Source organism: Peromyscus californicus, unplaced genomic scaffold, assembly GCF_007827085.1.
Source record: "Peromyscus californicus insignis strain IS unplaced genomic scaffold, ASM782708v3 Scaffold_11__1_contigs__length_118956290, whole genome shotgun sequence".
Lineage (NCBI taxonomy): Eukaryota > Metazoa > Chordata > Mammalia > Rodentia > Cricetidae > Peromyscus > Peromyscus californicus.
Window position 1 is genome coordinate 16,278,814 of NW_026294402.1, and position 27,590 is coordinate 16,306,403.

Genomic DNA, 27,590 nt, shown 5'->3' on the forward strand with positions numbered 1-27,590 from the left:
ATTTCTAAAAGAGAATGCTGCACTCACATTTGCTCCCACAAATCTTCAAGTTCCCAAGTGACTTTACATAAACAGACATGTTCAGTTGCCCATGATGCAGTCTGGGGTGTGGCTCAGACAGAAAGCACAATCTCTCACGCACTCTTGTTCCTCATAACACTGGTACGTGTGTTTCTACATAAGCACATTTCTGCATAAGTACACTGTGTTAGGTTATAATCAATTCAAGACTGGACAGACCTCATTTCTGTGAGGTTCAGCTGTTAGGATTCCAACGTCTTTGTGCGCCCTCCCCACTGGTCTGTGCTGGCAGCTTGATCCTTAGTGTGGGAATGTGGGTGGGGGACCTTTAAGGGGCATAGTGTAGTGGGAGGTCTTTAGGTCATTAGGGCTAACAGGAAGTGATTAACAGAGTTCTCATGAGACCCAGTTAGATCCCATAGAAGGTTTTTAAAGGGGGCTGGAGAGATGGTTCAGCAGGCAAGAGCATTGGCTGCTCTTCCAGAGGACCTGGGTTTGCTTCCCAGCACCCACATGGCAGGCTCACAGCATCCTGTAACTCCAGTTCCAGGGATCTAACGCCCTCTTCTGGCCTCTGCAGGCACTGCATGCATCTATGATGCGCAGACATATATTAAGGCAAACACCTATACACATAAAATAAAAATAAATACAATCTCAAAAAACATTTAGAAAAGGTATTTAAAAAACATTTTGATGACAACCACTCAGGAGACTGAGGCAGGTGGATCTCTGTGTGTTAAAGACCAGTTTGGTCTATACCCAGTGAGACTCTGTCTCAGTAAAACTAAGACACTTTTACTATATTTATTTATTTTCTGGTGCATGTGAGTCACAGCGCACATGTGGAGGTCAGAAGACAACTTGCAGGAGTCAGTTCTCTCCCTCCCCCATGTGGGTGCTGGGGATCAAACTCAGGTCCGCGGGTTTGGAGGCAAGCATCGTTATCTACTGAATTATCTTACTCATCTGAGATTTTTGTTTGGTGTATGTGTGTTCCTGTGTGTGCACACGCATGTGGAAGCTGGAAGTCAATGCTGGGTGTCTTCTTTGACTGTGCTCCACTTTAGTATGTGTGTGTGTATGTGTGTGTGTGTGTGTGTGTGTGTGTGTGTGTGTGTGTGTGTGTGTGCGCGCACATGGTATATGTGGTAGTTTGAAAGAAAATGGCTCCCAAAGGAAGTGGTGCCATTGGGGGTGTGGTCTTGTTGGAGGAAGTGTGTCACTGTGGGGGTGGGCTTTTGCCCAAGCTTCCTTAGTGTGACTTTCAGTCAACTTCCTGTTGCAGCACCACATCTGCCTGCACGCTTCCATGCTCCCAACCATGAATGGACTGAACCTCTGAAACTGTAAGCGAGCCACCTCAATTAAATGTTTTCTTTATAAAAGTTGCCATGGCTATGGTGTCTCATCACAGCAATAAAAACTCAAACCGAAACAGTAATGAATATGTGTACAAGCAGAGGCCAGACACCAGGATACCTGATATCCTCCTGTATTGCTCTCCATCATATTCCTTTGAGACAGGGTCTCTCTCTGAACATGGAGTTAGACTGGTGGACAGCAAGCCCCAGTGATCCTCGTGTTTCAGCCCCCCACAGCCCTGGATGCCTTGCCTGAATTTTTTTCTTTCCTATTTAAAGGAGTTTTGTTTTAGTGTGTGTGTGTGTGTGTGTGTGTGTGTGTGTGTGTGTGTGTGTGTGAGAGAGAGAGAGAGAGAGAGAGAGAGAGAGAGAGAGAGAGAGAGAGAGACATATGTAGGAGTGCTGCCAGAGGACAGACTACGTCAGGTCCCCTGGGGCTGAGGTCATAGGCAGTTGTGAGCTCGCAACGTGAATGTGGAGAACTGAGCTCTGGAAGGGCAGCAAGAGTTCTCCACTGCTGAGCCATTTCTGCCGCCTGGATGTGTAAGTGGGTGATGGAAATTTGAACTCACATGCTTGTCGCCGCAAGCTCTCTCTCCACTGATCCATCTCCTCAGCCCCTCTACCTTAACTCTTCGAGATAAAGTCTCTCACTGAGCCAGGAGCTTGCTCATTGGCTAGCCTGGCTGGCCATTGATCTCCAGGGACCCTCCTCTCCACCTCCCCAGTGCTGAGGTTACAGATGTGTGCCACCGGCCAGGCGGTGGTGGCGCACGCCTTTAATCCCAGCACTCGGGAGGCAGAGCCAGGCGGATCTCTGTGAGTTCGAGGCCAGCCTGGGCTACCAAGTGAGTCCCAGGAAAGGCGCAAAGCTACACAGAGAAACCCTGTCTCGAAAAACAAAACAAAACAAAAAACAAAAAAAAAAAAAAAAAAAACAGATGTGTGCCACCACACAAGGCTTTTCACATGGGAGCTGGGACTCACATTCATGGCCAGCACCGTACTGACAGTGATCTCCCTAGTCTTTGGAGGGTGGTTATTAAGGAGCACGTGTGGCCATCCCATCTCTGGATCACTCTAACTCATATCTCCTTTCATTATGACATCATTCCCTAATAAGGTAATTCAGCCAGGGAGGGACTTTACCTAGGGCTGAATCAGTAGAGTCCTCTGATTTTGAATGATAGTCTTCAAAACTATGCTAACCAGACCTTTTTTCTTCATAAAATATCTAGCTTCAAATATTTTTGTTATAGCAATAGAAAACAGTCTAATACACGCGTCTAGTTGATGGACCAACCAACCACACCAAAAATCATCATCAAGTGAATAAGGCAGACATCACAGGCACCGCTATTCAGCAGCTCAGAAAATGGGCTGAAGATGTAGGGAAAAGGGGCCAGCTAAAGAAACCCACTTGATCCTGGAGCCCAGAACCAGGGAGAGAAACACAGCCTAGATCTGAGACCTGAGCCAGTGAAAGAAACACTTTATCCCTGAACCCAGAACCAAAGAAACATGCCCTGACTCTGAAACCAGTGCCAAAGAAACACACTTTGTCCCTAGGATCAGAGCCAGTCAAAGAAATATGCCTTGGTCTTAGAATTAGAGGTAAAAAACTAAGAAAGGCCCATGAAAGAAAAAGTTTGCTTCTGAAATCAGAGGTGTCTCTGCCCCTGACCAACGAAACTAACCAATCCCTAAGCAGGAAAAACTAACCAATGCCTGAACAGAAAGTCTGTTCCCTGGAGAAACTCTGCCCCTAAGAAACCCTGCCTGTTCAGTTGTGGGCTGTTCTCTCCCACCCTGGCAGAGGCAGCCACTCTCCTGGACTCCTCCTTCCCAAATAAATCTCTTTCTCAAAGAGTCTTGGGTGTGAAAATCTTCATTTGCTGGTGCAGAGAAGAACCTTGCTGAGATATCCCTTAGGGGAGTGAGCAGAAAAAACATTGCAGAGATGTTCCCTTAGGGGGCTGAGCGAGGCAGAGCAAAAAAAGTAACAACTTTTTGCCAGAGCTGGAGGAGATTGCTACATTTCTGCAGGGGTTTCCCCTTTAGCAAAGTGAAGCAGAAGAAGCAACATCTTGGGCCAGAGAAGAAGCAGAGCTCTGCTGGGAAGCCCCCTTAAGTGGGGGCTTTTGCTCAGCGGCAGCAGCTCTCCAGGAGTGGAGCAGAGTCGCTATATCCTGCCGGGAGACCACCCCCCACTGCACCCCAACTCAAGGAATAGCCTGACTCCCCGAACAGTCAGGATACCTTCCCCCCCCACACACCAGAGCTGCAACACTCGCTTACAGAAGAGCCTCCCTCAAGGTCATGTAGGTCATAAGCAGTGACTATCTGTGAACAAGTCCATGATGCCCGGATCCTATTTTACGCTCTCTCTCACCTATGAGCTGTACCGCTCACCCCTCAGACCACATCCTGGACCCATAGGTGTCAGTCTACCTGTCCCCTGCCCACCCCCAGTTCCAAGGCCTCTTACCTTAGGTCCTGGGCGTCCTGGGTAACCTGGGAGACCTGGCACCCCAAGCTTGCCCTATAGAAAAAAGATTGTAGGACAACGTCAGACTTTGCAAGCTAGAGGCTAGAGGGGAAGGTCTAAACGGCTGCACAGTGAGTGAGGAGCTGAGTTGTTACGAGGGTGTCCCCGCGGGGAGCTCACTCACCCAGGCACACCAGTGTCCTCATCTGTAAGGTGAGGATACAATGTTGATTACAGGGGCTGGAGAGCCGGCTCCGCAGTTTGGTTCCCAGCACCCACATCAAGAGGCTCACAGCCTTGCTCAGGGAATGGCCTCTGGAGGCACCTACACTCATGTGTGAATGACTCACGTGGAGAGACACAATTAAAAATAAAAACAATGTTTCCCTTTTTTGCTGGGCTGTGGTGGTGCACACCTTCAATCCCAGCACTCAAGAGGCAGAGGCAGGTGGATCTCTGTGAGTTCAAGCCAGTCTGGTCTACAGAGTGAGTTCCAGGACAGCCAAAGCTACACAGAGAAACTGTCTCAAAAAACAAAAATAAAAAATATAGCCGGGCGGTGGTGGCGCACGCCTTTAATCCCAGCACTCGGGAGGCAGAGCCAGGTGGATCTCTGTGAGTTCGAGGCCAGCCTGGGCTACCAAGTGAGTTCCAGGAAAGGCACAAAGCTACACAGAGAAACCCTGTCTCGAAAAACCAAAATAAATAAATAAATAAATAAAAATAATAATAAAATATATATATATATATATAAATAAATAAAAATGTCCTTTTTTTGAGACAGTGTCTCACTGGGTAGCTCTGACCATCCTAGAGCTCACTATGTAGATAGACATGACTGGCCTCAAACTTACAGAGATCTACCTGCTTTTGTCCCAGCCCACCAGGGCTGGGATTAAAGGGATGCACCACTATGACCTGCAAAACCAAAATCAATCTTTAAAATGTCTATTACACAAAGAAGCTGTGGAGATTAAAACACAGGTGCACGCAAGGAATTGCTCTACAATGCACAGCAAAGAAATTAAGTATGACAGAGGCTTAGATAAGCCTTACACCCCTGCGCAGAACCCCCCAGTGAGGGGTTGGGGTATGTCTCAGTGGTAGAGCCCCTGCCTAGAGTCCCCCAGTGAGGGGCTGGGGGTGTGGCTCAGTGGTAAAGCCCCTGCCTAGAATCCCCCAGTGAGGGGCTGGGGTGTGGCTCAGTGGTAGAGCCCCTGTCTAGAGTCCCCCAGTGAGGGGCTGGGGGTGTGGCTCAGTGGTAAAGCCCCTGCCTAGAATCCCTCAGTGAGGGGCTGGGGTATGTCTCAGTGGTAGAGTCCTGCCTAGAGTCCCCCAGTGAAGGGCTGGGGGTGTGGCTCAGAGGTAGAGCCCCTGCCTAGAATCCCCCAGTGAGGGGCTGGGGTGTGGCTCTACAGTACAGCTGTTTTCTAACATGTGAAAATCCCTGGTTCCACCTCGATATTGGGGGGTGGGGGCAGCAGCAAGGTGCAGAGGTGGGCAATGAACGACGACGACGTAAGGAAGCCCTGTCTATTCACCTTCTCCCCTGCTGCTCCTGGGGGACCCTCGTCCCCAGCCAGTCCCTCGGGCCCCTTTTGTCCTTCTGGACCATCCTCTCCTCTGGGACCTGGGAGTCCTGGGTTCCCCTGAAATAAAAAAGAAAGGACCGAAACGCTCACCTGCCGTTCCTACTCTACCATCCTCTATTAACCCTAGCTCATTCCCTCTGTGCCTTCTTCCCCAGACCACCCTAGACCCACACGGCCCCTCATCTCGAGCTGGTCTTACGCGGTCGCCTTTTGGTCCCCCATCACCCTTGAAGCCAGGAAAGCCATCCTCTCCCTGGGGGAGAGATAAAAATCGAGATGGAGATGGAGAAGAGAGAAGAAGGGAGACAGTGGGTAGGAGAAGAGAAAGAGGGCGGAGGGGGGAAGAGGCCCGAAGCCTGGGCTTTAGGGAAGGGCCGCAGCCAGGGTCTCTTCAGGGGCCCCCTCTCCCTCCCCTCCAATGAACCCTCCCTTCTCACCCTTTCTCCTTTCTCTCCTTGGAGACCCCGGTTGCCAGAGGTACCCTAAAAAATTTCAGATGAGCTCTCAGTCTCCTTCCCGGCTTAAGGAAGGTTCTAGACTTCCTCCCTTGACCTAAAATTACTAGAACAGTTGCAAAACGTGTGCTGGGGAGCTCTGGAGGAAATGGTCCCGTCTCCCCAGAGCCCTTCAGTGTACTTGCTCAGCTTCCCTACCCACTGCATGCCTGGTAGCCACCACCTGCCCCAAGTTCATATGCGTAGGGGGAACAGGGAAAGCTGAATCTCCTTGCCGTTCATTTCTACTTCCTGAGGACACAGTGTCCACAGTTCCTTCTGGCAGCGGAAAGAACATTCCAGAGTCCAGCCTCATTCCAAAGGCAGGGGAGAGTTTCCCCCATTGTGCTGGCCACAAGGAGACTCTGTGCCTGGCGACAGCGTGACTATCCCGTGCATGCTCTGGACTGACTTCCGGCCTGCACCACACTGACAAACTGCACTTGGCTCAGATGGAATTGGGCTCAGCTGAAAAATGAACTAGCGGTTGGAGCTGATGCAACTATGTGTTTGGGAACAGCAGGGCTTTCTGCAGCCCCACAATAATTCACCGCACCACAGTAAAGAGAGCTTTCGGCCACCACTGACCCCTCCCTTGGCCACAAGTAACTAGATTCAGATGCAGCCCAGGCTGCAGCCCCAGTCCCCCACTTCTCTGCGAAATAAGCTAGGAAATCCCCAGGGCTTGCCAGGAGGTGGTAAGACGCAGCTCTTATCTGGGTTGCCTCCTCTGTGCACACACCAAACGCTGATAAAATCCAATTTATAAATTAAGCAAAGAAAAAGATGAACAAAAGTAACTAACAATAAAACAGAGCCATTAGTATACTATTTTTTTCATTTGTTTGTTTATATTGTTTTGTTTTTGAGAGTGTAGCTAAACCGTGCCCGCCTCCACCACCACCACCCCCAGCCTGGAATTTGCTATGTAGACCAGGATGGCCTAGAAAGCACAGAGATCCTCTTGCTTCTGCCTCCCAAGTGCTGGAGTGGTTTTGTTTTGTTTTATTTTGTTTTTGAGACAGAGTCTCGTTTAGCCCAGGCTGGTTTCAAACTCACTAAAAGCTAAGGATGACACTGAACTCCCAATCCCTCTGCCTCCACCTCCTCAACACTAGGACAACGGTCATACACCACTAAGTGTATAGGGTGTTGGAGATGGAACCGGGCTTCCATGCATGCTAGGCAAGCATTCTATCACCAGCTGAGCTACAGCCCCTGCCTTCATTTGAATTCTTATTTTGAGACAGGCTGCCTTCAAACATGTATAACTGAGGCTAATCTTAAAATCCTGATCCTGGGCCTGGAGAGATGGCTCAGTGGTTAAGAGCACAACTGCTCTACCAGAGGACCTGGGTTCAATTCCCAGCACCCACATGGCAGCTTATAACTGTCTGTAACTCTGAGATCTGACATCCTCACACAGACATACATGCATACACCAGTGCACATAAAACAAAGATAAATTGTTTTTTTTAAAAAAAATCCTGATCCTTCTCTGTGTCTTCCCCAAACCACCCTAGACCCACACAGCCCCTCATATTGGAATTATAGGTGTGTGTGTGTGTGTGTGTGTGTGTGTGTGTGTGTGTGTGTGTGTGTGTTGTTAGTATTTGGTTTGTGAGGTCTCAAAACACAAGAATGCAATTCAGCCCTGGCTGGCCTAGAACTCACTGTATACCCCAGGCTAGCCTCAATCTCACAGCAATCTTCTTGCCTCTGCCTCCCAAATACTGGGACCACCGACAGGCTCACCATGCCTGGCACTAAGTTGGTTTTCTGACACCAACACTAATGAACTTTCCTACCTTCAAACCCTCCAGTGTTACCTACCTTCACACCCCGAGGTCCAGGATAGCCCAGAGGGCCTGTTGACCCTGGTGGACCCTGAAAGGAAAATAAGATCAATGCTATCCAACCATCCCTGTTCCAGTGCCCTCTGCCTCCTCACTGACCCATGGCTACTTAGTACTCCTCTTCCCCAGCCCAGCCACCCTCTGGTCACTCACCTGGGCCCCCTTTTCTCCTGTGGGACCCTCATGGCCTGGGTGACCCTGGTGGAGAAGCATATCAACTCATCAAAGGCCCAAATCTGACATACAGATTCCTAAACCTTCCCCTTGTCCCAGCTCCTGGTTCTCACCGGGGGACCCTCAGCTCCTGGGACACCTGGAATTCCAGGGTTTCCTGGGGGACCCTGAAAGAAGAGGAACAGTAAGAGTAGCCTCCGAGCCTGGACAGGAGGGCTCTACCCAGGCAGCTCAGGGTGAGCCTGTAACACAGGTGTGGGGCCCAGCTCCGCCCACGTTTGCTGCTCGTGACTCTGGTAAACCAGCTTGTCCTCTCTGAGCTTCTGAAATCCTCCTTATCTGGGAGAGATGTAAACACAGCATGAGAAGGCTGAGGGCATGGTCCAGTGGTAGATCTCCTTCATCCCTAGTGAGGAGCTGGGGGCGTAGCTCCGTAGCAGAGTGCTTGCCTATCATGCACAAGGCCCAGCACCACAAAGGACACAAACAGTATGAAATACACTGCTGTCAGGAGCTTCTCATCCACACCCTTTTGTTTTGTTTCTTTGCTTTATTTTACTGATTGATTGATTGATTGAGACAAAGTTCTGCAGTCTAGTCCAGGTTGGTTCACACTCCATTGCTGGGACTGCAGGGTGTGTCACATCTTTAAGATGCCTTTCTTTGAAAGTACATCCCACTGGGTGTGGTGGCACAGACCTTTAATCCCAGCACTCTGGAGTCAGAAGAAGCAGGCAGGTCTCCAGGTTCGAGGCCAACCTGGTCTACAGAGTGAGTTCCAGGACAGCGAGGGCTACAGAGAGAAACTCTATCTTGAAAAGCAGAGAGAGAGAGAGAGAGAGAGAGAGAGAGAGAGAGAGAGAGAGAGAGAGAGAGAGAGAGAAACAAAGAAAGAAAAGGAAGGAAGTGCATCCTGCCCACAGCTGCTTAGGCAGCCCTGAGAGGGTTCTAGTCCCGGTTTCCATGCCTCTTGCTTCTAAATTCCTGGAAGAATCTGATTGGCTTTGCAGGGCTGTGTCCACCCTGGGACCTATCAGATGTTTGCAGGAAGTGGGGCATTTTCTTGATTGATGATGCTATGGAAGGGTCCAGCCCACTGTCAGTGGTATCACCCTGGGCAGGTGGTCCTGGGCTGTATAAGAAATCAGGCTGAGCAAGCCAATCAGCAGAACTCCTCTGTGTCCTGTGCTTCAATTCCTGCCTCCAGATTCCTGCCTTGACTTCCCTCAATAACACGGAAGCAAAGGTCAAATGAGCCCTGTCCTCTCAAGTCAATGTTTTACTGCAGCAACAGAGTAGCAAACTAAGACACACACGTGCACTCACGCGCACACACACACACACACTCACACACACACGCGCACACACACACACAGGCACACTGGAGAGAACATGTGCACACACGCACACGCACACTCGAGAGCACGTGCACACACACACAAGGGTATCTGCCAGGAAAGCAAGCCACAGATGTGCAGAGGGACAAAGACAGAGCACTCTGGTCCCCAGGAAGGGCTGTCCTGCCTTAGCATCTTTTGAGTCCTTTCTGTGAGGGCTTCTGTGCTAACAAGGACTCCTCTGTCTGCCAGCCTTGGTGAGATTCTGCTGGAAACCCTCCCCCAACAATGCCACTCTGTCACTCTGGGCTGGCTTCTGGAATGTGACTATTTATCAGCAGGAAGTCCCTCAAAGGGGCCCTTGAGAGAAGCTTCTCCTGATGACATGCGAAAGGCCACTTACCTTTTCCCCAGGAGTGCCAATGGGCCCCTGAGGGCCTGGAATTCCCTGGGATAAAAAGAGGGTGAGGGAATCGTGAGAAGAGAGATGGGCAGCAAAACTGGGCAGAGGAGGACTGTGGCTCAGTCGACCACAACTCCCCCATTGTCGGGACAGAGGGCTTGAACCTGGGAGCCGTGGTTTCCTTGCTGTCCTGGGGGACCTGGTTCTCCGGGAGGACCCTGTGGGGGAAGGGGTGGGTTCAGTGAAGCCAGGAGGGGACAGGGTGTGGAGGGTCAGGAGAGTTCCAAGTGGACAAGGCTATAGACGATGGTGGGCTTGGACTGTGGGAAGAGCATGGGAACAGATGTCAGGACACTCACCACGTTGCCTTTGGCACCTGGGGCACCGTCACTTCCGGTCACACCCTGTGAGGACAGATCAGGATCTGGGTATGAGCTGCCAAGAAACATGTAGAAAAGGAAACACCAGGCAACAGGAAGAATATTCCGGCTGGGGAGACGGTCAAGGCCCTTGCTGCACAAGCATGAAGGTCTGAGTTCAAATCCCCAGAATCCATGCAGAAGCCTGACAGGTAGCATTAGCATTTGTAATCCCCTACAGGGAGATGAGGTGCTTGCAGGCCAGCTAGCCTCAGGGACACGGTGGAAAAACAACAGAAATACCCTCAAACACGATGGAAAACCATCAATCCTAACTGTCCTCCGACTTTCACATTTCATCCGCATTGTGGTGCAGGCAATCACATTCACACACACGCATGTGCACATCATGCACAGAAATGAGGAGCGAGGGAAAAGGGAGGCTGTGAGATTGTTCAGTGGGTAAAGGCACCTGCTGCCAAACCTGATGACCTGAGTTTGATTCCAGGGACCCACATGGTGAAGAAAGAGAACCTGATCTCCGAACGTGGGCTGTGCACACATACACACACACACACACACACACACAGGGGAGGGGGGAAGGTGTGAGAAGAAGATAAAACACATGACAGGGAGCAGAGAGTCAGCAAGATTCTCACCGGGCGTCCCAGGGGTCCAGGGAGACCTCTGGGGCCAATCAGGCCTCGGGGACCCTGCAAAGAAATGGCCACATGACCCCAGCATCAGAGGTGTATACTGTTAAAAGTTTCATGGTCCAAGGGGATTTCTCCCTTCCCCTCCACAAGCAGAGGAGTCTGGGGTTTCCTAATACTCACCGGCTCTCCAGCCTGGCCAGTGGGCCCTGGAGGTCCCTGCAGGCCCTGTGGAAAGTGTCATTATTATTTGGAGTGAGGAAGCACAGCCCCTGGGGTACAACCTCCCCTCACTGGGAGCCCCTCTCCATATTCCTGCAGACTGAACTCACAGACTCCAGGCCTCAACTTAGCATCCCACATCCTAACCCTAAAGCTAGCTGCCAGTTCCAGTGCTGTCTTGCAGGGCCCCTGGGGTTCCTGCTCCTCCAACCCAGCCCCAAGCCAGTCCCCAGATACCATTCAGCCTGCTTCTGTTTAATTTTTTTTTTTCAATGCTAGGAATAGAAACCAGGGCTTCATATATGGTAGGCAAATACTCCACCACCTAGCCAAGGTCCCAGCTCCTCACTGGGGGATTTTAGGCAGGTGCTCCACCACTGAGCCGCACCCCCAGCCTCTCACTGAAGGATTCTATGCTGGGACTCTACCATTGAACCATTTTCCCAGCATGCTGAGGGATTCAAGGCAAGAGCTCTCCTGCTGAGTCATCACCCAAGCCCTTGTTCCTCAGGTTTCTTTTTTTTTGGTTTTTCGAGACAGGGTTTCTCTGTGTAGTTTTGCACCTTTCCTGGATCTCACTCTGTAGACCAGGCTGGCCTCGAACTCACAGAGATCCGCCTGCCTCTGCCTCCCGAGTGCTGGGATTAAAGGCGTGCTCCACCACCACCTGGCGTCCCTCAGGTTTCTGAACCTCCAAACCAGCCTTATTCCTAAACCTTCCTCCAACTTACCTTTTCGCCATCCTCTCCTGGGGGACCAGGTTGCCCTACATGTCCAAAGTCACCCTAGAGCAGAGAAGCAGGGACATTTGAATGGATTAACGTGTGCAGGAACTACTCTCTTCAGAAGGGAAGCTCAGTGTGGGGACACGAATGTTCAGACGGTGTGTGACACTCTGACGCTAATGGCGCGTTGGATGCTGGGACAGGGCATGGCTATGCGAAGAAGGCACCTCACACACTCACCCTCTGGCCCTTCTCACCAGGCAGCCCTGGAAGGCCATCAAAGCCCCGGTCACCCTGTCGGAAGACACAGCAGCTGCCTTGAGCCCCTGACCTTCACATTCTCCACCCCCATCCAGTCCTGGCCCCATCACCCACCTTAGGTCCTGTGTCTCCCGGGAGACCCCGAGCCCCATCGGCTCCAGCCCGGCCCTATGAAGAAAGTGAGGCCGCAGTCAAGGACAAATTTGTCAGGGCCTTCCTCCTGCATGTCAACTGTCATCCATCTTGACTGACATGTTGTTCTACCTTCTATTGGCTCCTTTCCCAGGGGCTACGTTCTTTTGTTTTGTTTTGTTTTGTTTTTGTCTTTGTTTTTGTCGAGGCAGGCTCTTGCTATGTAGCCCTGGCTGGCCTGGTACTCACTAGGCTAGAATTAAAGTCAGTGCCACCACATCTGGCTAGTGTTTTAATTTTAAAGCATTTTATTTACTTATTTATTTGTTTGTTTATTATTTATTTAGAGTGTGTGTGTACGTGTGTGTACGTGTGTGCACGCACACCATGGCTCATATGTGGAGGTCAGAGGACAACTTGCGGAAATCAGTTCTCTGCTCCCATCAGGTCAGTCCCGGAATTGAACTCAGGTCACTAGACCTGACGGTAAGCACTTTACCTTATGCAGAAGTTAAAGGATGACCTTGAACTTCTGATTCTCCTGCCTCATCTCCCCAGTTCTGGAGTTACAGGCATACACTGGCATGCACAGCTTCAGGATTATTTTTATATGCTGTGCTGCTCAGGCTGCACCTCATCTGCTCCTGCCTACACTTCAGATCCCAGGCCAAGCATTCCCCTGTTCTCAGGTCCCCATGAAGCTATGACCTGCCAGATCCCCTCACTGTACACTCAGTAGAGCATCCACTGCCCGCCTCCAATGCTCAGGTCCCTCAGCTAAAGGAGACCCAGAGGGAACAAAGCCAGGCTGTGTATTAGGTGCTGGTGGTGAGCAGCATAACTCAAGAACCCAGAAGTCACTCACTGTCTTGCCTTCCCGGCCAGGAGGCCCAGGGGGGCCCTGCAATCCTCGGGGACCCTGCGGTAGAGAACAAGAAGGAAGAATTAAAAAGGAAGGCTTTTGCTTTTTCTCACACCATGTGATTCTGGCTGGCCTAGAACTCACTATATAGACCAGGCTGGCCTTGAATTCACAGAGATCTGGCCTACTGAGTGCTGGGATTAAAGGTATATACCACCACACCCAGCTTGTTTTATTTATTTTTTCATCAAGGTCTCTTGTAGCCCAGCCTGGCCTCCAGCTGTATAAGTAACTGAGGATGACCTTGACCACCTGATCCTCCAGCCTCTACCGCCCCACCCCAAGTGCTGGGATAACAGCTGTGCACCTCCACACCTGGTTTATGTGGTACTGAGGCTGTAAGCCAGAGTTTCATGCATGTTAGGCAAGGGCTCTCCCAGCTGAGCCCCAGGCCCTAGCCCAGGACCAATTTAAATCATTCCCTTGGAGGGGCAGAAATTTCAAAGGTATATTTCTATTCCTTCTGTTATTTTCTCCAACTGGCATTTTATCCTGTATCCTTAGGAGGAAACTTTCCCCATCTAATCCATCCCCCATATCCCTCCAAACTCACCTGTGGTCCTACATCTCCTGATTCACCTTTCAGACCTGGATATCCAGGGAGGCCCTTGGAAGACAAGAGATGGGGGAACATGGCTTGAGCAATGTGGCCATCTGGCATGGATGTATCCCTTTGCCCAATGCAGACCCCTTACTCACCACAGGGCCTGGGCGCCCAGTGAGCCCCACTGGACCAGGGGGGCCTTTCATGGAGAGCTGGAAAGACAGAGAGAAGCAAGAGTTTCCCACGAGACCACAGAAGCACTGCTCTAGCTAGGGTGTGCCTCCCCATCCACAGGTTGCAGTCTGTCCCCAGTTCATATGCTGATAACACTTTGAGGAGGGCCTTTTGGAAGATTGGGGTTAGACGAAATCAGAAGGGTGGGATCCCCACAACGGCAATCAGTACTTTTATGAGAGTAATGTCTCATCCTATTTACTATCTTGTCTTGGTCTGCCCTCCACTGGTTACAATGCACCCAACAGGAGGCAGCATCCTGCTCTGGGACTTCCCAGCCTCCCGAATCATTAGCTCTGAATCATCTGGTCCTTATAAACTACCCAAGCTCAGGACTTGACCATAACAACAGAAACTCAGGGCAAGCATCTTCAGGCGAGAGCTCCTCTGTATCCCCACCAGGCCTGAGTGAATCTTTACTCCTGATGTCCCTCACATAAACACACTCCCTGTCCCACTCACCTGAGCCTGCTGCAGGACTGCCTGTGCCTGGGCCTGCTGGAAGGAGACTGGGGGTCCTTTCGACGAGCTGCTTGCAAAATGGAACTGAGGAGCAACTCAGGATGATGAGTAGAGGTCACAGCAAGGCAGCCCCTGGAGTCAGAACTCCACTCCCCAAGGGCGGGAGCCCCAGTCCCCAAGGGCATCATAATCACCCTCCCCTCCTTACCGGCATCATAATCACAGTGCCAGGCAGACCCCGGACTCCATCAATACCTGGGATTCCTGGGAGGCCAGCAGGACCCTGAGAGAGGGAGTGAGACAGAGGGATGAATGGAACAGAGGTGGGGACGGAAAAGGAGAGGGCAGAGAGGGAGAACTCCAAAGAAGACAGGGAGGGGGAACAGTGAGAGAGGGAGAGGAAGAGTCTGAGGAGGAGGAGAGGGGCGGAGAGATGGAGACAAGGTGACAACAGAGACACTACAGTAGAGATTCAAGAAGGAAAGGAAAGATGGGCGTGGCGGGAACTGCAGAAATGGGATGAACAAGCCAGACAGATGTAGGAAAAGAGAGAGATGTAGAATCATGGGGGCTGGAGAGATGGCTCAGCAGTTAAGAGTCCTTGATGCATAATCATGACGACTGGAGTTTGGATCCAGCACCCAAGTGACAAGCCAAGCATCCCACAAAGGAATGGAACCCAGCTTTCAGGGACCCAAAGCCCTTTCTGTACGTGCACAGGTGTGGACACACACGCGCACACACACACACATACATGCACACACACACACATGCACACACACACATGCACACACACACACATGCACACACACACACATGCACACGCACACACATGCACACATACAGACTTAAATAAATAAATATTTTTTAAAGGAGAGAGCTCCAGCAAGACCACTCAGCAAGTGAGGGACCGTGCTGCCAAGCCTGATGGCACCCACATTCAAATCTCCACACTCTCAACCTGAAATCCCACCCCGCAGAGGGACACACTCCACACCCCTGCAGAGGGATGCATTCAGTGGGGAGTCTCTTACTGGTAGACCTCGGTCGCCAGGGAAGCCTGGAGGGCCTGGAGGACCTGAAGGACCAGATATTCCCTGTGAAGACAGAGAAAAGAGAAGTCACAGGAGATGCAAAATTTGAGCATAGTTGCTTCTGACCCACCTGTGACCTTAACTTCAGGCAGATCTCCCTCTCTACGTCTTAGCCAGCTCCCCTCCACACACACACATCGTGATCTGTGACCTGTACCACTCTCAACTGCACACCGTAGACCTTTTTTTGACACCTCTTTTGAGTACTAAATACCCAGTGACCTCCAGGCAACACTATAATCCAAATCCTCTCTGTGTACACCTGTAATCCCAGCACTCTGGAGGCTGAGGCAGAAGGACCAAGAAATGGATTCCATCCCGGGCTCCATAGTGAGATGGAGACCGGCCTGGGCTCCACAGTGAGATGGAGACCGACCTGGGCTCCACAGTGAGATGGAGACCGACCTGGGCTCCACAGTGAGATGGAGAACGGCCTGGGCTCCACAGTGAGATGGAGACCGGCCTGGGCTTTATAAGGAAAGGAAGGAAGAGCGAGAACAGCTACATGAGCGTCCAGTAGCACAGGGGTTTGTGTGGGCTCTGGAGGAAATGGGGTGGAAGAGAAGAGGACCAGTACTCACCCGGGGTCCTGGGGCTCCCGCAGGTCCCTCAAACTGCTGTCCCTTGGAGGGAAAGGAAGCGTGACCCCTGTTCTCCTGAGGCCTCCTCACCCCCACAGCCCCCATCCTCTCCCCCTCCATCTCTCTCCCCTCCATCTCTCTCCCTCCATCCTCTCCCTCTCATCCCTCCCCTCCATCCTCTCCCTCCATCCTCTCCCCTCCATCCTCTCCCTCCATCCTCTCACCCTCCATCCTCTCACACCCTCCCATCCATCTCACCACACCCTCCATCTCCCACACCACCACTCTCCCCTCCACCTCACTCCCCCATCCTCATCCCTCCATCCTCTCACCCACCATCCTCTCCCCACCATCCTCTCCCTCCATCCTCTCACCCCATCCTCTCACCTCCATCCTCTCACCCTCCATCCACTCCCCCCCACATCTCTCTCCCCTCATCCTCACCCCTCCATCCTCTCCCCACCCATCCTCTCACCTACCATCCTCTCCAACCCATCCACTCACCCTCCATCCTCTCCCCTCCTCCATCCTCACCCCTCACAACCACACCCCTCCATCCCTCATCACCCCAACCTCTCCCACCCATCCTCTCCCCCTCCATCCTCTCCCCTCCATCCTCTCCCCTCCATCCTCTCCCCCCCATCCTCTCCCCCTCCATCCTCTCCCCCTCAACCTCTCCCCTCCATCCTCTCCCCTCATCCTCTCCCACCTCCATCCCTCTCCCCTCCATCCTCTCACCCCATCCTCTCACCCCCATCCTCTCCCCCCAACCTCTCCCCTCCATCCTCACCCCTCATCCTCTCCCCTCCATCCTCTCACCCCATCCTCTCCCCCCCATCCTCTCCCCCCATCCTCTCCCCTCCATCCTCTCCCCACCATCCTCTCCCCCTCCATCCTCTCCCTCCATCCTCTCCCCTCCATCCTCTCCCCTCATCCTCCTCCCCCCCATCCTCTCCCCCCATCCCACTCCCCTCCATCCTCTCCCCTCCATCCTCTCCCCTCCATCCTCTCCCCTCCATCCTCTCACCCCATCCTCTCCCCTCCATCCTCTCCCCCCCATCCTCTCCCCTCCATCCTCTCCCCTCCATCCTCTCCCCCCATCCTCTCCCCTCCATCCTCTCACCCCATCCTCTCCCCTCCATCCTCTCCCCCTCCATCCTCCTCCCCTCCATCCCTCTCTCCCCATCCTCCTCCCCCCCCATCCTCTCCCCCCCATCCTCTCCCCTCATCCTCTCCCTCCATCCTCTCCCCTCCATCCTCTCCCCTCCATCCTCTCCCTCCATCCTCTCCCCTCCATCCTCTCCCCTCATCCTCTCCCCCTCCATCCTCTCCCCTCCATCCTCTCCCCTCCATCCTCTCCCCCTCATCCTCTCACCCCATCCTCTCCCCTCCATCCTCTCCCCTCCATCCTCTCCCCTCCATCCTCTCTCCCCCATCCTCTCCCCCCCATCCTCTCCCCCCCCATCCTCTCCCCTCCATCCTCTCCCCTCATCCTCTCCCTCCATCCTCTCCCCTCCATCCTCGTCCCCTCCATCCTCTCACCCCATCCTCTCCCCTCCATCCCTCTCCCCCCCATCCTCTCCCCTCCATCCTCTCCCCTCCATCCTCTCCCCTCCATCCTCTCCCCTCCATCCTCTCCCCCCCATCCTCTCCCCTCCATCCTCTCCCCCTCCATCCTCTCCCCCCATCCTCTCCCCTCCATCCTCTCCCCTCCATCCTCTCACCCCATCCTCTCACCCCCATCCTCTCCCCTCCATCCTCTCCCCTCCATTCTCTCACCCCATCCTCTCCCCTCCATCCTCTCCCCTCCATCCTCTCCTCCCCATCCTCTCCCCCCATCCTCTCCCCTCCATCCTCTCCCCTCCATCCTCTCCCCTCCCATCCTCTCACCCCATCCTCTCCCCCCATCCTCTCCCCCTCCATCCTCTCCCCCATCCTCTCCCCCCATCCTCTCACCCCAACCCTCTCCCCTCCATCCTCTCCCCCCATCCTCTCCCCTTCATCCTCTCCCCCTCCATCCTCTCCCCCCATCCTCTCCCCCTCCATCCTCTCCCCTCCATCCTCTCCCCTCATCCTCTCCCCCTCCATCCTCTCCCCTCCATCCTCCTCACCCCCATCCTCTCCCCTCCATCCTCTCCCCCCATCCTCTCCCCCTCCATCCTCTCCCCTCATCCTCTCCCCCCATCCTCTCCCCCATCCTCTCCCCCTCCCATCCTCTCCCCCCACCCTCTCACCTGCTCTATTATCGCAGGCTCTCCTTTTGCTCCCTTTTCTCTCCAGCACCCTGGGGACAGTGGGCAGAGAGGACACGTGAGGGCAGGGACAAAGATGCTGTTTGTGAAAGCGCATGCCCAGCAAGGCTGGCGACCTGAATTCAAGCCTTGGACTCCACCGTGGAAGGAGACGACTGACTTCTGAAAGTCGTCCAAGGTGAAGGGCATGAACTCCAGAGGTCCTTGTCACGACCCTGCCTCTTACCCAGTCAAGCTGGGACCTTACTCAACCCTGTGGCCATCCACAGGTAACTCAGGAAGTCAGTGAGTGTGTGACACCCATGTGGCAAATGAGTTACAACACTTCACACATGTGATGACTTACCCTCATTGGGTTTGACAGGGTTTCTCTGTGTAGCCCTGGCTGTCCTCCATCTCACTCTGTAGACCAGGCTGGCCTCGAACTCAGAGATCTGCCTGCCTCTGCCTCCCAAGTGCTGAGATTAAAGGCGTGCACCATCAAAGGTGACTGGATTGAAACTGCCTCAGAGAGGCCAGGTGTGGTGGCAGACACTTTAATCCCAGCATTTGTTGTTGGAGGTGGATATGATGGTTAACATTGTTACCTCAATAGGCTCTAGAGTCACCTAAGACAAGCTGCTTGGCATGCCTGTGGCAGAGGTGGGCAACTTTCTGGAAGTTGGAGGCCAGCTGGGTGTATATAGCACACTCCAGGATAACCAGGGCTGCATAGTAAGACCCTTCTCAAAAAAGAAAAGAAAAGAACAAAAACAAAAAAATCAACAACAAAATGAAACCACTTTGGAGATTGGTGAGATACAACTGTGGGTGTGTCTGGGTGTTTCCAGGGAGAATTGACTGAGGGAGGCATCCAGAGGGAGGGCAGACAGAATTAAAGGGGGAGGGAGAATGCCAGCAGAGACTCAGTCAGCACTCCCTACTCACTGCCTCCCCCCCTCTCCAGGACCTGAAACCTCTCCACCACATCCTCCCATCTCCATGACGCTCTGCTCAAATGCACGAGGCCAGGCAACTGTGAACCGACCCCTCTGAAACGTGAGCAAAACAGCCCTCTCCTCCCACAAGTTGTGTCTATCAGGGATTTCGTCCCAGCACCAAGAAGTCAGCAGCAGTCTCAACTCCAAATCGTCCTCTGACAGCACCGAGGAGAGCCAGGCTGCCCCTCTACATGCTTCTACCCGAGGCTTTGACTAAGGACACTGTCTCTCTGCTCAGGAGTCAGTACCAAGCCTTTTCCCCCAGCCTAGATGGGCTCCCCTGAATTCTAGAATCTCCTAGCCATCCCTGGTTTGAAATCTTACTTGAATGTCAAACAGACATTACAAGACCCCTAGAGGCACTCGGCTTTCTACTTTGTCCTGCAGCTCACCTGATGGTCCCAGCACCCGTCTGCACTACTTTCCTTGCTGGGACAAAACACCCAACAAGAAGCAACTTAATGGTGGGAGGGCTTGTTCCCACTTACACCCTGAGGGGTGATGCTGATCACAGCAGGGAAGGCACCAGGAAGCAGCTGGTCATGCTGCAGCCACAGTCACAAAGCAGGGCAAGAGGACGAGTCCTGGTGCTCATCTCACTTTCTCCTTTTAGTTCAGTAGAAGCTAGCCCATGAGCTGGCACCACCCACATTGAGGGTGGGTCTTCCCTCATTGAACCTAATCTAGACAATGCCTCACGGGCATGCCCAGAGGCTTGTGTTTTAGGTGATTCTAGAGCTTGCTGAGGTGACCTTGCTAACCATCGCAAGCTCCTGCAGCAACAAGAGCGAAGTATTCTCTCTCCCATGGCTTGCTAACACTGCAAGCTTCCCCACCGACTCTCTGGCTCCCCCTACTGTCCATTCAGCAGCAGGGCACCCGGAGAGCCAGAAGCAGGGCTCCACTGGAAGTCAAGCGGCTTCTCACCCTGTTTACACTAAAGGCCAATTGCATCAGCGGTCTCTGTCACACTGCTAAGTGCTTGGTAAACATTTTCAACTGCATTTAGGGTCACACAAAGGCAGTTGACACAAGACAAACACAGTAAGAGAAAGCATGTAAATGCGTCCATCTCCTGATCCAGCCCCTCTAGACTCACAGGAAAGATCTGGAACTCAGTCTGAAAAGACTGCTCTGCTGCCCGGAACTTGGGGCCCATGGTGGGGCCACCTCCTTCTTCATCCTCCTCAGTAGCCTCAATCTCCGGAGTCCTCAGCTCAGTTTCAGTACCAGAGTCATATCCCTGCTGAGGACATGGAAAATGTCAAGTTTGCTCTTGACCTTAACGTTTGCCGTCCATCATCTTTACCACCTCGCCCCTTGGCCCAGCACCAGCCACTCCCACCAACCTGCAAGACAGTGGCATTTCGTCCAATAGTCACAGTGGTGGTGATGGCCAACGGTGTAGGAGTCGGAGACTGGTGGGGAACAGGCTTCTCTGTCTCAAGGGTGTGGAGGGAGGTCTACAGCAGGCATGGGAAGAGAGGCAGAATGAGGCAAGGCCAATAACGAAGACACAAAAGAGCCAGGTCTCTCCCTTAGAGGAGCCCCCAGTTCAGGGATGGGTAGACAGAGGCAGCTTCCCACTGAGTGCAGAGGCTGGTCGGGGGAAAGGAAGGTGCCCTCCAAGGCGGCCAGAGGGGGAACCTTCCAGATGCAGGAGGAGCAGAACAGGGCCAAGTCTCCCAGGCCTGGAAGCAGAACTGGATTGGCTCCAGAGCCCAGTGATTAAAGTCAAGAGCCAGCACTCAGGGTCAGACTCCCGGAAGCCCAGCCCCACATGTCCTCTCCCATGACAGCTCAGCGGTCAGCCAGCCAGGCTGCAGCTCCTCCAGCCTGGACAGCTGCAGAAGAACTGGGTCAAGGAAGAAAAAGAAAGCCACAGGGGTATAGGTCAGAACCAGGGGCTGACGAGGGCATGTTTCTCTTGGAATTCATATGGGATAGAAAGATCTGGAACTGAGATGTAGTTACAACCAGTGACCCCCTCCAACCAAGGACTTCAAGGGACCCCTTCCCAGTGACCCATCTATCAATAACCTACAAAATTAACCCAAATCATTAGCACCAATGACTGCTAAGTGAGTCCCACCTTCATGACTCCCACCAAAGGTTCCAAAGATACCCTTCCATCCAGGGATGTCACTGTGACCCCAACCAGTGGAATCATCCAACAAAAATCACTATTTAGTGATCCCCAAAACAATGAGCTTTCTCTGGGACCCCCAACCAATTATTACACTAACAATGACCCCAGCATGTCTTCTAACAATCTCCCTAACAAATAACCCTTAACCTTTATTTAACCTTAAACTAGTGCATAGATTTGTTCTAATGCCAACTTAACCTAACCTAGAATCACCCTGGAACGGAGTCCGTGAGTTATTGTCTAGATCAGGTGGGCCGGTGGGATGTCTCTGGGCGATTGTTTTGATTGTTAATTGATGTGGAAAGACCTAGCCCACTGTGGTTGGCACCTCCTATGCAGGGGATTCTGAACAGTGTAAGAAAAGCAAAGGCTAGCTGAGCGCAAGCAAGCAGGAATTTACAGGTTTATTCTCTCCGCTCTTGACTGTGGATGTGACACTTTAAGCTGCTGCCCTGACCTCCCCAAAGTAACAGACTGTAACCTGGAATTGCAAGTTGAATAAGCCCCTTTTTTCCTCTAAAGTTGCTTTTGGTCAGGATAGGTGGGGGTTTTGTTATTGTTTTTGTTTTCAAATGTGTGTGTGTGTGTGTGTGTGTTTGTGTGTGTGTGTACTTGCTCGAGCACCACATGAGTGCAGATCACTGAAGAGGGCATCAGATCCCTTGGAACTGGAGTTACAAGCTGTTGTGAGCCATGTAAATGGGTACTGGGTCCCTCTGCAAGAGCAGCAAGTGCTCCTAACCTCTCCAGCCCCCTGCTCAGGATATTTTAGCACAGCTATAGAAATAAAACAGGGCCACCAGTACAGAATGCTGTCCTCCAGAGCTGTCCTTAATAGCTGTTGCCGTTTTCATCAAAAGCAACCATGACTATGAAAGACCATCAAGACCAAGCCGGTGGCCATTCTCGTACAGAAGGGGGTGGTGGGGAGGGCCGTTGGCTCTCATCAGAGATTCAGCCACTCCCAGCTATCTGTAATTCTGCCTGGGCCCACACGATCTCCTGATCTCTGGAAAGGCAAGAGTACTGAGTGTGGAAAGCTAACGGAAGGGGTCTCCGTTTGTGCAACTAAGGGGAAAGGAAGCATCCACGCTTAGGGAGACTGTTTAAGGGTCACCCACACCCCTGTCTGTGACCCTTCACCTTCACTCTGTAAGCACACCCAATCAGCTCACAGGTTCCCCAAGCTAGATCTGAGTAGAACTGTATCTTTGTTGGTCATTGGCTCCCTGTCTATTGTTCCTGTCTTCCCAGGAAAAGTTCACAAACAACAAAGAACACCAAAACACCAACAGTGACCTTTATCAATGGTCTCCTAGTGGAGACCTCCAACTAGAAACTCCCTACACATTACCTCAGTGAACAGCTTCCTCAACCAGCAATACTAAACAGCACCCTCAGGAAGTGAGGGTGATCAGGACATGACCTCTGTCATGCCCTTGGTCTCCGGGGCTGACTGGGCTGATCTAGTTGGCTGGGCAGGTGTGCCCTTCCTCCCTCCCTGCTCCAGTCTCTCCTGAAGCTGGGGTATGGGAGTATCTGTGCTCCCCCGCTAGAACCTCAAGATGAGTTCCCAGACAGTGCCTTCAAAGGAATAGCCCTCACCAATGACCGCCAGCAGTGAACCCCACATACTGGCACAATAACCAATGCACCTGTAACCAGTTACCCCACCTGATGATCCCGTTAAGAATACATCGTGGGCCAGGCAGCAGTGGCGCATGCCTTTAATCCCAGCACTTGGGAGGCAGAGCCAGGCAGATCTCTGTGAGTTCGAGGCCAGCCTGGTCTACAGAGCAAGATCCAGGACAGGCACCAAAACTACACAGAGAAACTCTGTCTCGGAGGGAAAAAAAAAAAAAAGAATACATCATGAACCTCCTAACCATCAAGTCCTCTCGTGTTCAGAGGTGTCTCCTTCAGCTCCTCCTGGCTGGAGGTTCTGTGGAATAGATATGGGAGAGCCCCTGACACAGGACCTGGCAACCCCTTTGGCTGAGAGAGCCAGACCTCAGGTGCCAGGCCCTGAGGACCAACACAAAGATGAGGGCCAGAGATGGGTGGGAATTAGGCAGCGAAGAGCGAAGAGGGAGGTCCCAGGTTCTTACCTGGTTCTCAGGGGCGCCAGGGGTTGGGCCCAGCCTTGAGGTCTCCTTGTTCTTTTTCTTTCTTCCTTTCCCCTTTCGACCCCGCCCTTTTTTCTTTCCTTTGCCCTTTCCTTTTCGACGAGGGGTGGTTGTTTCTGGTTCATCCTTAGGGGCCTGTGGAAAGAGTTCCCGTCAGGACTAGAGACTCTCCCCATTGGAAATGTCATCGCTTGAGTCACTGAGGGCCATGACATGGTCCATGTTGTTCTTCAGCCTGTGGTTCACTTAGCTCTGTGTGTGTGTGTGTGTGTGTGTGTGTGTGTGTGTGTGTGTGTGTGTACACACATCGTAGTGTGTACAATTGTTACACATGCATGTGGAAGCCAGAGGTCAGCCTCGGGTCTCATTCCTCAGGTACCATCCACCTGTTTTTATTGTTGAGAGTTTTCCACTGGCCTGGAGCTCACCAGTTGGGCCAGGCTGACCGGCCAGTGAGCTCTAGGGATCTGGCTGACTCTGCCTTCCCGGCACTGGGGTTAAAATGCCACCATGTTCAGCTTTTCCACACAGGCTCTGGGGATGAAACAGGCCCTGGCGCTTGAAAGTGAAGGTTTTTCCTGACTGAACCATCTCCCCGGCCCCAGACTGACTTTTTGTTGTTGCTGACATTTTGGAGACAGGGTTCTGCTACCTAGCATAGGTTGCCCCCCAAATCATGGTCCTCTTGCGTCAGCCTCCTGAGTACAGAGATGACAGGTGTTCCTCACCACACCTAACTTGTTCTGTCACTTGACATTAAGGTCATCTTCTGGGATTAGGCCTGTGCTCAGGGTCTAAAGTTGCTCATCTCCTTGTTTCTGGGTCACAGTCCACTCTTCCTTGATACCTAAAGCCAGGGATGACTCACCTGCCACCTGGAGCCCCTCACTCACCCCTGTGGTTGTGGGATCTGGGGTGTCACAGCCAGGGAGGTAGTGCTCGCAGGCCTGGAAGGCAGCCTGAGGGTCTGGAATTAACAGCAGCTCCTGGATGTCTCCCTGCGCAGGAGGAAAAGGAGCCACAGGGTGATTCTGGCCCTTGTTCCCTGGCATATCTCTGCCCCTTCCTGCCATGGAGCCTCAGAACTTCCCACCCAGAGCACCCAAAGGAAGCAAAGGCCTGTGGCATCTCCACCTGTAACTCAGAGAGGCAAAACTCTCACCAGCCCCATGACACCACAGGACAAAACACACCCAGTGTGATGGTTAAGCTTGCCAACTTTTTAAAATTACATTGATTTATTGAAAGTGTGTGTATGCACGTGCACAGGTGTGCCAGATCGCTCCCATGTGGAGGTGAGACACAACCTTCAGGACTCAGTTCTCTCCTTCCACCACACACATTTTGGGTTTGAACTCAGGCCAAACCTTTACTGACTGAGCCGTCCCTCCCTCCGGCCGTAGTCAACTTGACAAGATCTAGAATTACCTACATCATAAGCCTCTGGGCATGCCTGCGAGGGATTATCTACATTAGGTTAACTGAGGTAGGGAGACCCATCTTAAAAGTGATTGGCACCAGGCTGGAGAGATGGCTCAGGGGTTAAGAGCGCTGACACCTCTTCCAGAGGACCAGAGTTCAATTCCCAGCACCCACGTGGCAGCTCACACCTGTCTGTAACTCCAGTTTCAGGGGACCCAGAGACACTCATGGCAAAAACACAAATACACATAAAAATAAAATATATTAAAAATTTTTTAAAAAGTGATTGGCACCATTCCTTGGCCTAGGGTCCCGGACTAGATAAAAAGAAGAAAGTGAGCTGAGTGCCAGCATCCATCTCTGTTTCCTGACTTGTGGTGCAATGTGACCTAACACCTCACACTTTTGCCGTGATGGATTGGGGCCTCAAACTTCGAGCCCACGAAAACCTTCTGGGGAAGGCTTTGTCTTGTATTTTGTCACAGCAACGGAAAAAGTGACTGACCCAGCCAACATCTGCCCCTGAAGCTCCGGGTCCCTTCCCTCAGGCCACCTCTGTGTGCCAGGTTCTAGATACCGGGCGGCTCACTGGAGACATGAGGTTGCTGGGTCTCCTGGAAGGGTCACACCGCAAAATCACACAGCATAATCTCCACACCATACCAATCAGGGCCACCGGTCCCATTCTGCAAACATCCCCACCTGCTCACACACTGGCCTAACCTCCAGCACACTGCACTGTGTGGTGGTCTTGTCACCTGTCACGAGCGCTCAGTCACAAGTGCTCACTCCGCAGGGACCAAGTCTGCGTGCACATGGTGACCTGATTTCCTGTTGATTTACTAATGTTCTCTTGTATGATGCTCCCTTCCTTCAGCTCTGTGGGGCAAGGTGGAAGCTGGGCACTTCTCCTCAATGTTCTCCTCTGGTTTAGGCTGAAGACAAAGCTCCCCAGCCTCTGCCTCAGTTTCCCCTGCCATTGAACTCCATACCTCAAAAGTCTCCTCCTTGCTATCCTGGGTTCCTATCATGGTGAGTCCAGCTGTGCTGATAAACCGGGGTCCCTGACCAAACATGGGAGGCTGAGGTTCACAGTCAGCCACCAGGGTCACCTTGTCACCACTGACACTGACTGCCACACGGTGCCACCTATAAGGGAAACAAGTCTCAGTGCAGGGATTTCCACAGGGTACCCTTTCCCCTTCCCATACTCACCTGCCATCCATGAGGTTGACCTGCTTGGGGAGGGGCCTGAAGGAGTCACCAAAGAGACCCAGAGCTGGTCCCAGTGCCAGCCCCAGCTGCTGGACGCCCTTCTCATCGTAAATAGACAGAAGGACAGACCGGTTGGCTGGCTGGCCCCGCACAGTAAACAGCACAGAAAAGTTCTCAGGAAAATGCCCATCTGCGTGGGCAGAGGGGAAGGGGACAGTTAGACAACTGAGGTGACATCACCCTTCCAGGATGACCCCCACCCCAGCCTTCCTGCCCTGACTCACCTGGAAAGAGCTGCCATGTAGGGACACTGAGCAGGCTGAACTTGCCCACCCTGAATGCTCGGTCACCCTGTGGACTCCTCTGGGGACAGAAGCCAGGCGCCTCAGTAACCCCAGCCTGGTCCCTGTGCACCCCTAAGGCTTCCAGGACATCCACAGGCTCCACTGTAGAGAGACGCCAGGGTGAGGATGTGTAATCAGAACCGACCCAGGAGTCAGACCTGGTTGAACAGTCCCCAGTCCTGAGAGCTACTCAGAAGGCTGAGGCAGGAGGATCTCCACCTGATCTACACAGTGAGTTCAAGGCCAGACTGAGCAACTTAATGAGACTCTATCTGAAAGTTGGAAAGAAAAAAAAAAAAAAAAGCCCCAAACTCCAAACTCCATAAGGCTTGATCAGATTCTGGGGACTCCCTCCTCCCCTGAGTGTTAACAGTCTAGAGAGAAGCAGGCGGCCTGGGACCAGCAGCATTTCCCCTGCTACCCCACAGATGTTCCTGCTACATCAGTCTGTTGACTCTGGTTATTTTTCCCCCTAAGTTTTTGGTGAGAAGAAAAGCTGGCCCTAGTTCTAGGATGAATCAAAGGCTCCTGGCCAGAGCCCAGAACGGAGCCTTCCCCTTCTCCCTACCCCCACACTGGCTCCTTGGGCAGCTTCCCGGCACAGAGCCCCCTTGCTAGGGAAAACCCACAAGAGGAAAAGGGGTGTGTGGGGGGGGTGCACTCTTCTTAGACCCCCATAGCCTCCTTCCTCTGATCCCCAGCCCCATGCCCCGCCCCCGACTCCCAGGTCCACAGCCTTCTCCCTCTTCTCCCATCTAACCCTCCCTGGCCTCCTCCATCTGGCTCCCCCACCTAACTTCTACCGTGACCTCTCCCCTCTGACTCTTCCCTTACCTGCCCCATGTTCCTCCATCTCACCTGGGACCAGTTTTATCACCTTCTGTCCTCCCTCTGACATCTATTTCTGATAACCTCCCCAGCCCTCCCCCTCTCTCATCCCAGAAAAGAAAGAAAGACTAGGTCTGGCCCAACAGGCCCCTAATCCAAACCATGCCTGCAGCCCCACCCAGACAGCTTGGACAGTGCTAACTGGATCCATATGGCTTAGGCAGGACGGGTGAGAGCTTCCCCTGGGCCCGAAGCCCCTGGTCTGTCCCCTCCCCTAGCAAACTGTCCCACTAACCCCCTGACCCAGACTCTTGGCAGGAGCCAGGTTCTGCTGAATCTGCCATGACCTCACCCCA

At 52.7% G+C, this 27,590-nt stretch overlaps 1 protein-coding gene across 1 annotated transcript in view; it reads right to left on the reverse strand.

Moving 5' to 3' along the window:
- The window catches only part of Col5a3 (collagen type V alpha 3 chain), a 54,030-nt gene that overhangs the window by 22,629 nt on the left and 3,811 nt on the right, over positions 1-27,590 (reverse strand). Inside the window, exons 2-31 of the mRNA XM_052753572.1 lie at positions 26,347-26,508; positions 26,063-26,252; positions 25,840-25,996; positions 24,319-24,423; positions 23,408-23,560; positions 20,500-20,613; positions 20,236-20,393; positions 18,153-18,192; positions 15,919-15,960; positions 15,278-15,340; positions 14,452-14,526; positions 14,244-14,327; positions 13,703-13,759; positions 13,557-13,610; positions 12,947-13,000; positions 12,064-12,117; positions 11,929-11,982; positions 11,695-11,748; positions 10,925-10,969; positions 10,748-10,801; positions 10,089-10,133; positions 9,894-9,947; positions 9,730-9,774; positions 8,103-8,156; positions 7,969-8,013; positions 7,793-7,846; positions 5,903-5,947; positions 5,665-5,718; positions 5,415-5,522; positions 3,874-3,927 (exon numbers count right to left, since the gene is read on the reverse strand). Coding sequence (XP_052609532.1) covers positions 3,874-3,927; positions 5,415-5,522; positions 5,665-5,718; positions 5,903-5,947; positions 7,793-7,846; positions 7,969-8,013; positions 8,103-8,156; positions 9,730-9,774; positions 9,894-9,947; positions 10,089-10,133; positions 10,748-10,801; positions 10,925-10,969; positions 11,695-11,748; positions 11,929-11,982; positions 12,064-12,117; positions 12,947-13,000; positions 13,557-13,610; positions 13,703-13,759; positions 14,244-14,327; positions 14,452-14,526; positions 15,278-15,340; positions 15,919-15,960; positions 18,153-18,192; positions 20,236-20,393; positions 20,500-20,613; positions 23,408-23,560; positions 24,319-24,423; positions 25,840-25,996; positions 26,063-26,252; positions 26,347-26,508 — 2,327 coding nt within the window. The remainder of the gene's footprint in view (positions 1-3,873; positions 3,928-5,414; positions 5,523-5,664; positions 5,719-5,902; positions 5,948-7,792; positions 7,847-7,968; positions 8,014-8,102; positions 8,157-9,729; positions 9,775-9,893; positions 9,948-10,088; positions 10,134-10,747; positions 10,802-10,924; positions 10,970-11,694; positions 11,749-11,928; positions 11,983-12,063; positions 12,118-12,946; positions 13,001-13,556; positions 13,611-13,702; positions 13,760-14,243; positions 14,328-14,451; positions 14,527-15,277; positions 15,341-15,918; positions 15,961-18,152; positions 18,193-20,235; positions 20,394-20,499; positions 20,614-23,407; positions 23,561-24,318; positions 24,424-25,839; positions 25,997-26,062; positions 26,253-26,346; positions 26,509-27,590) is intronic.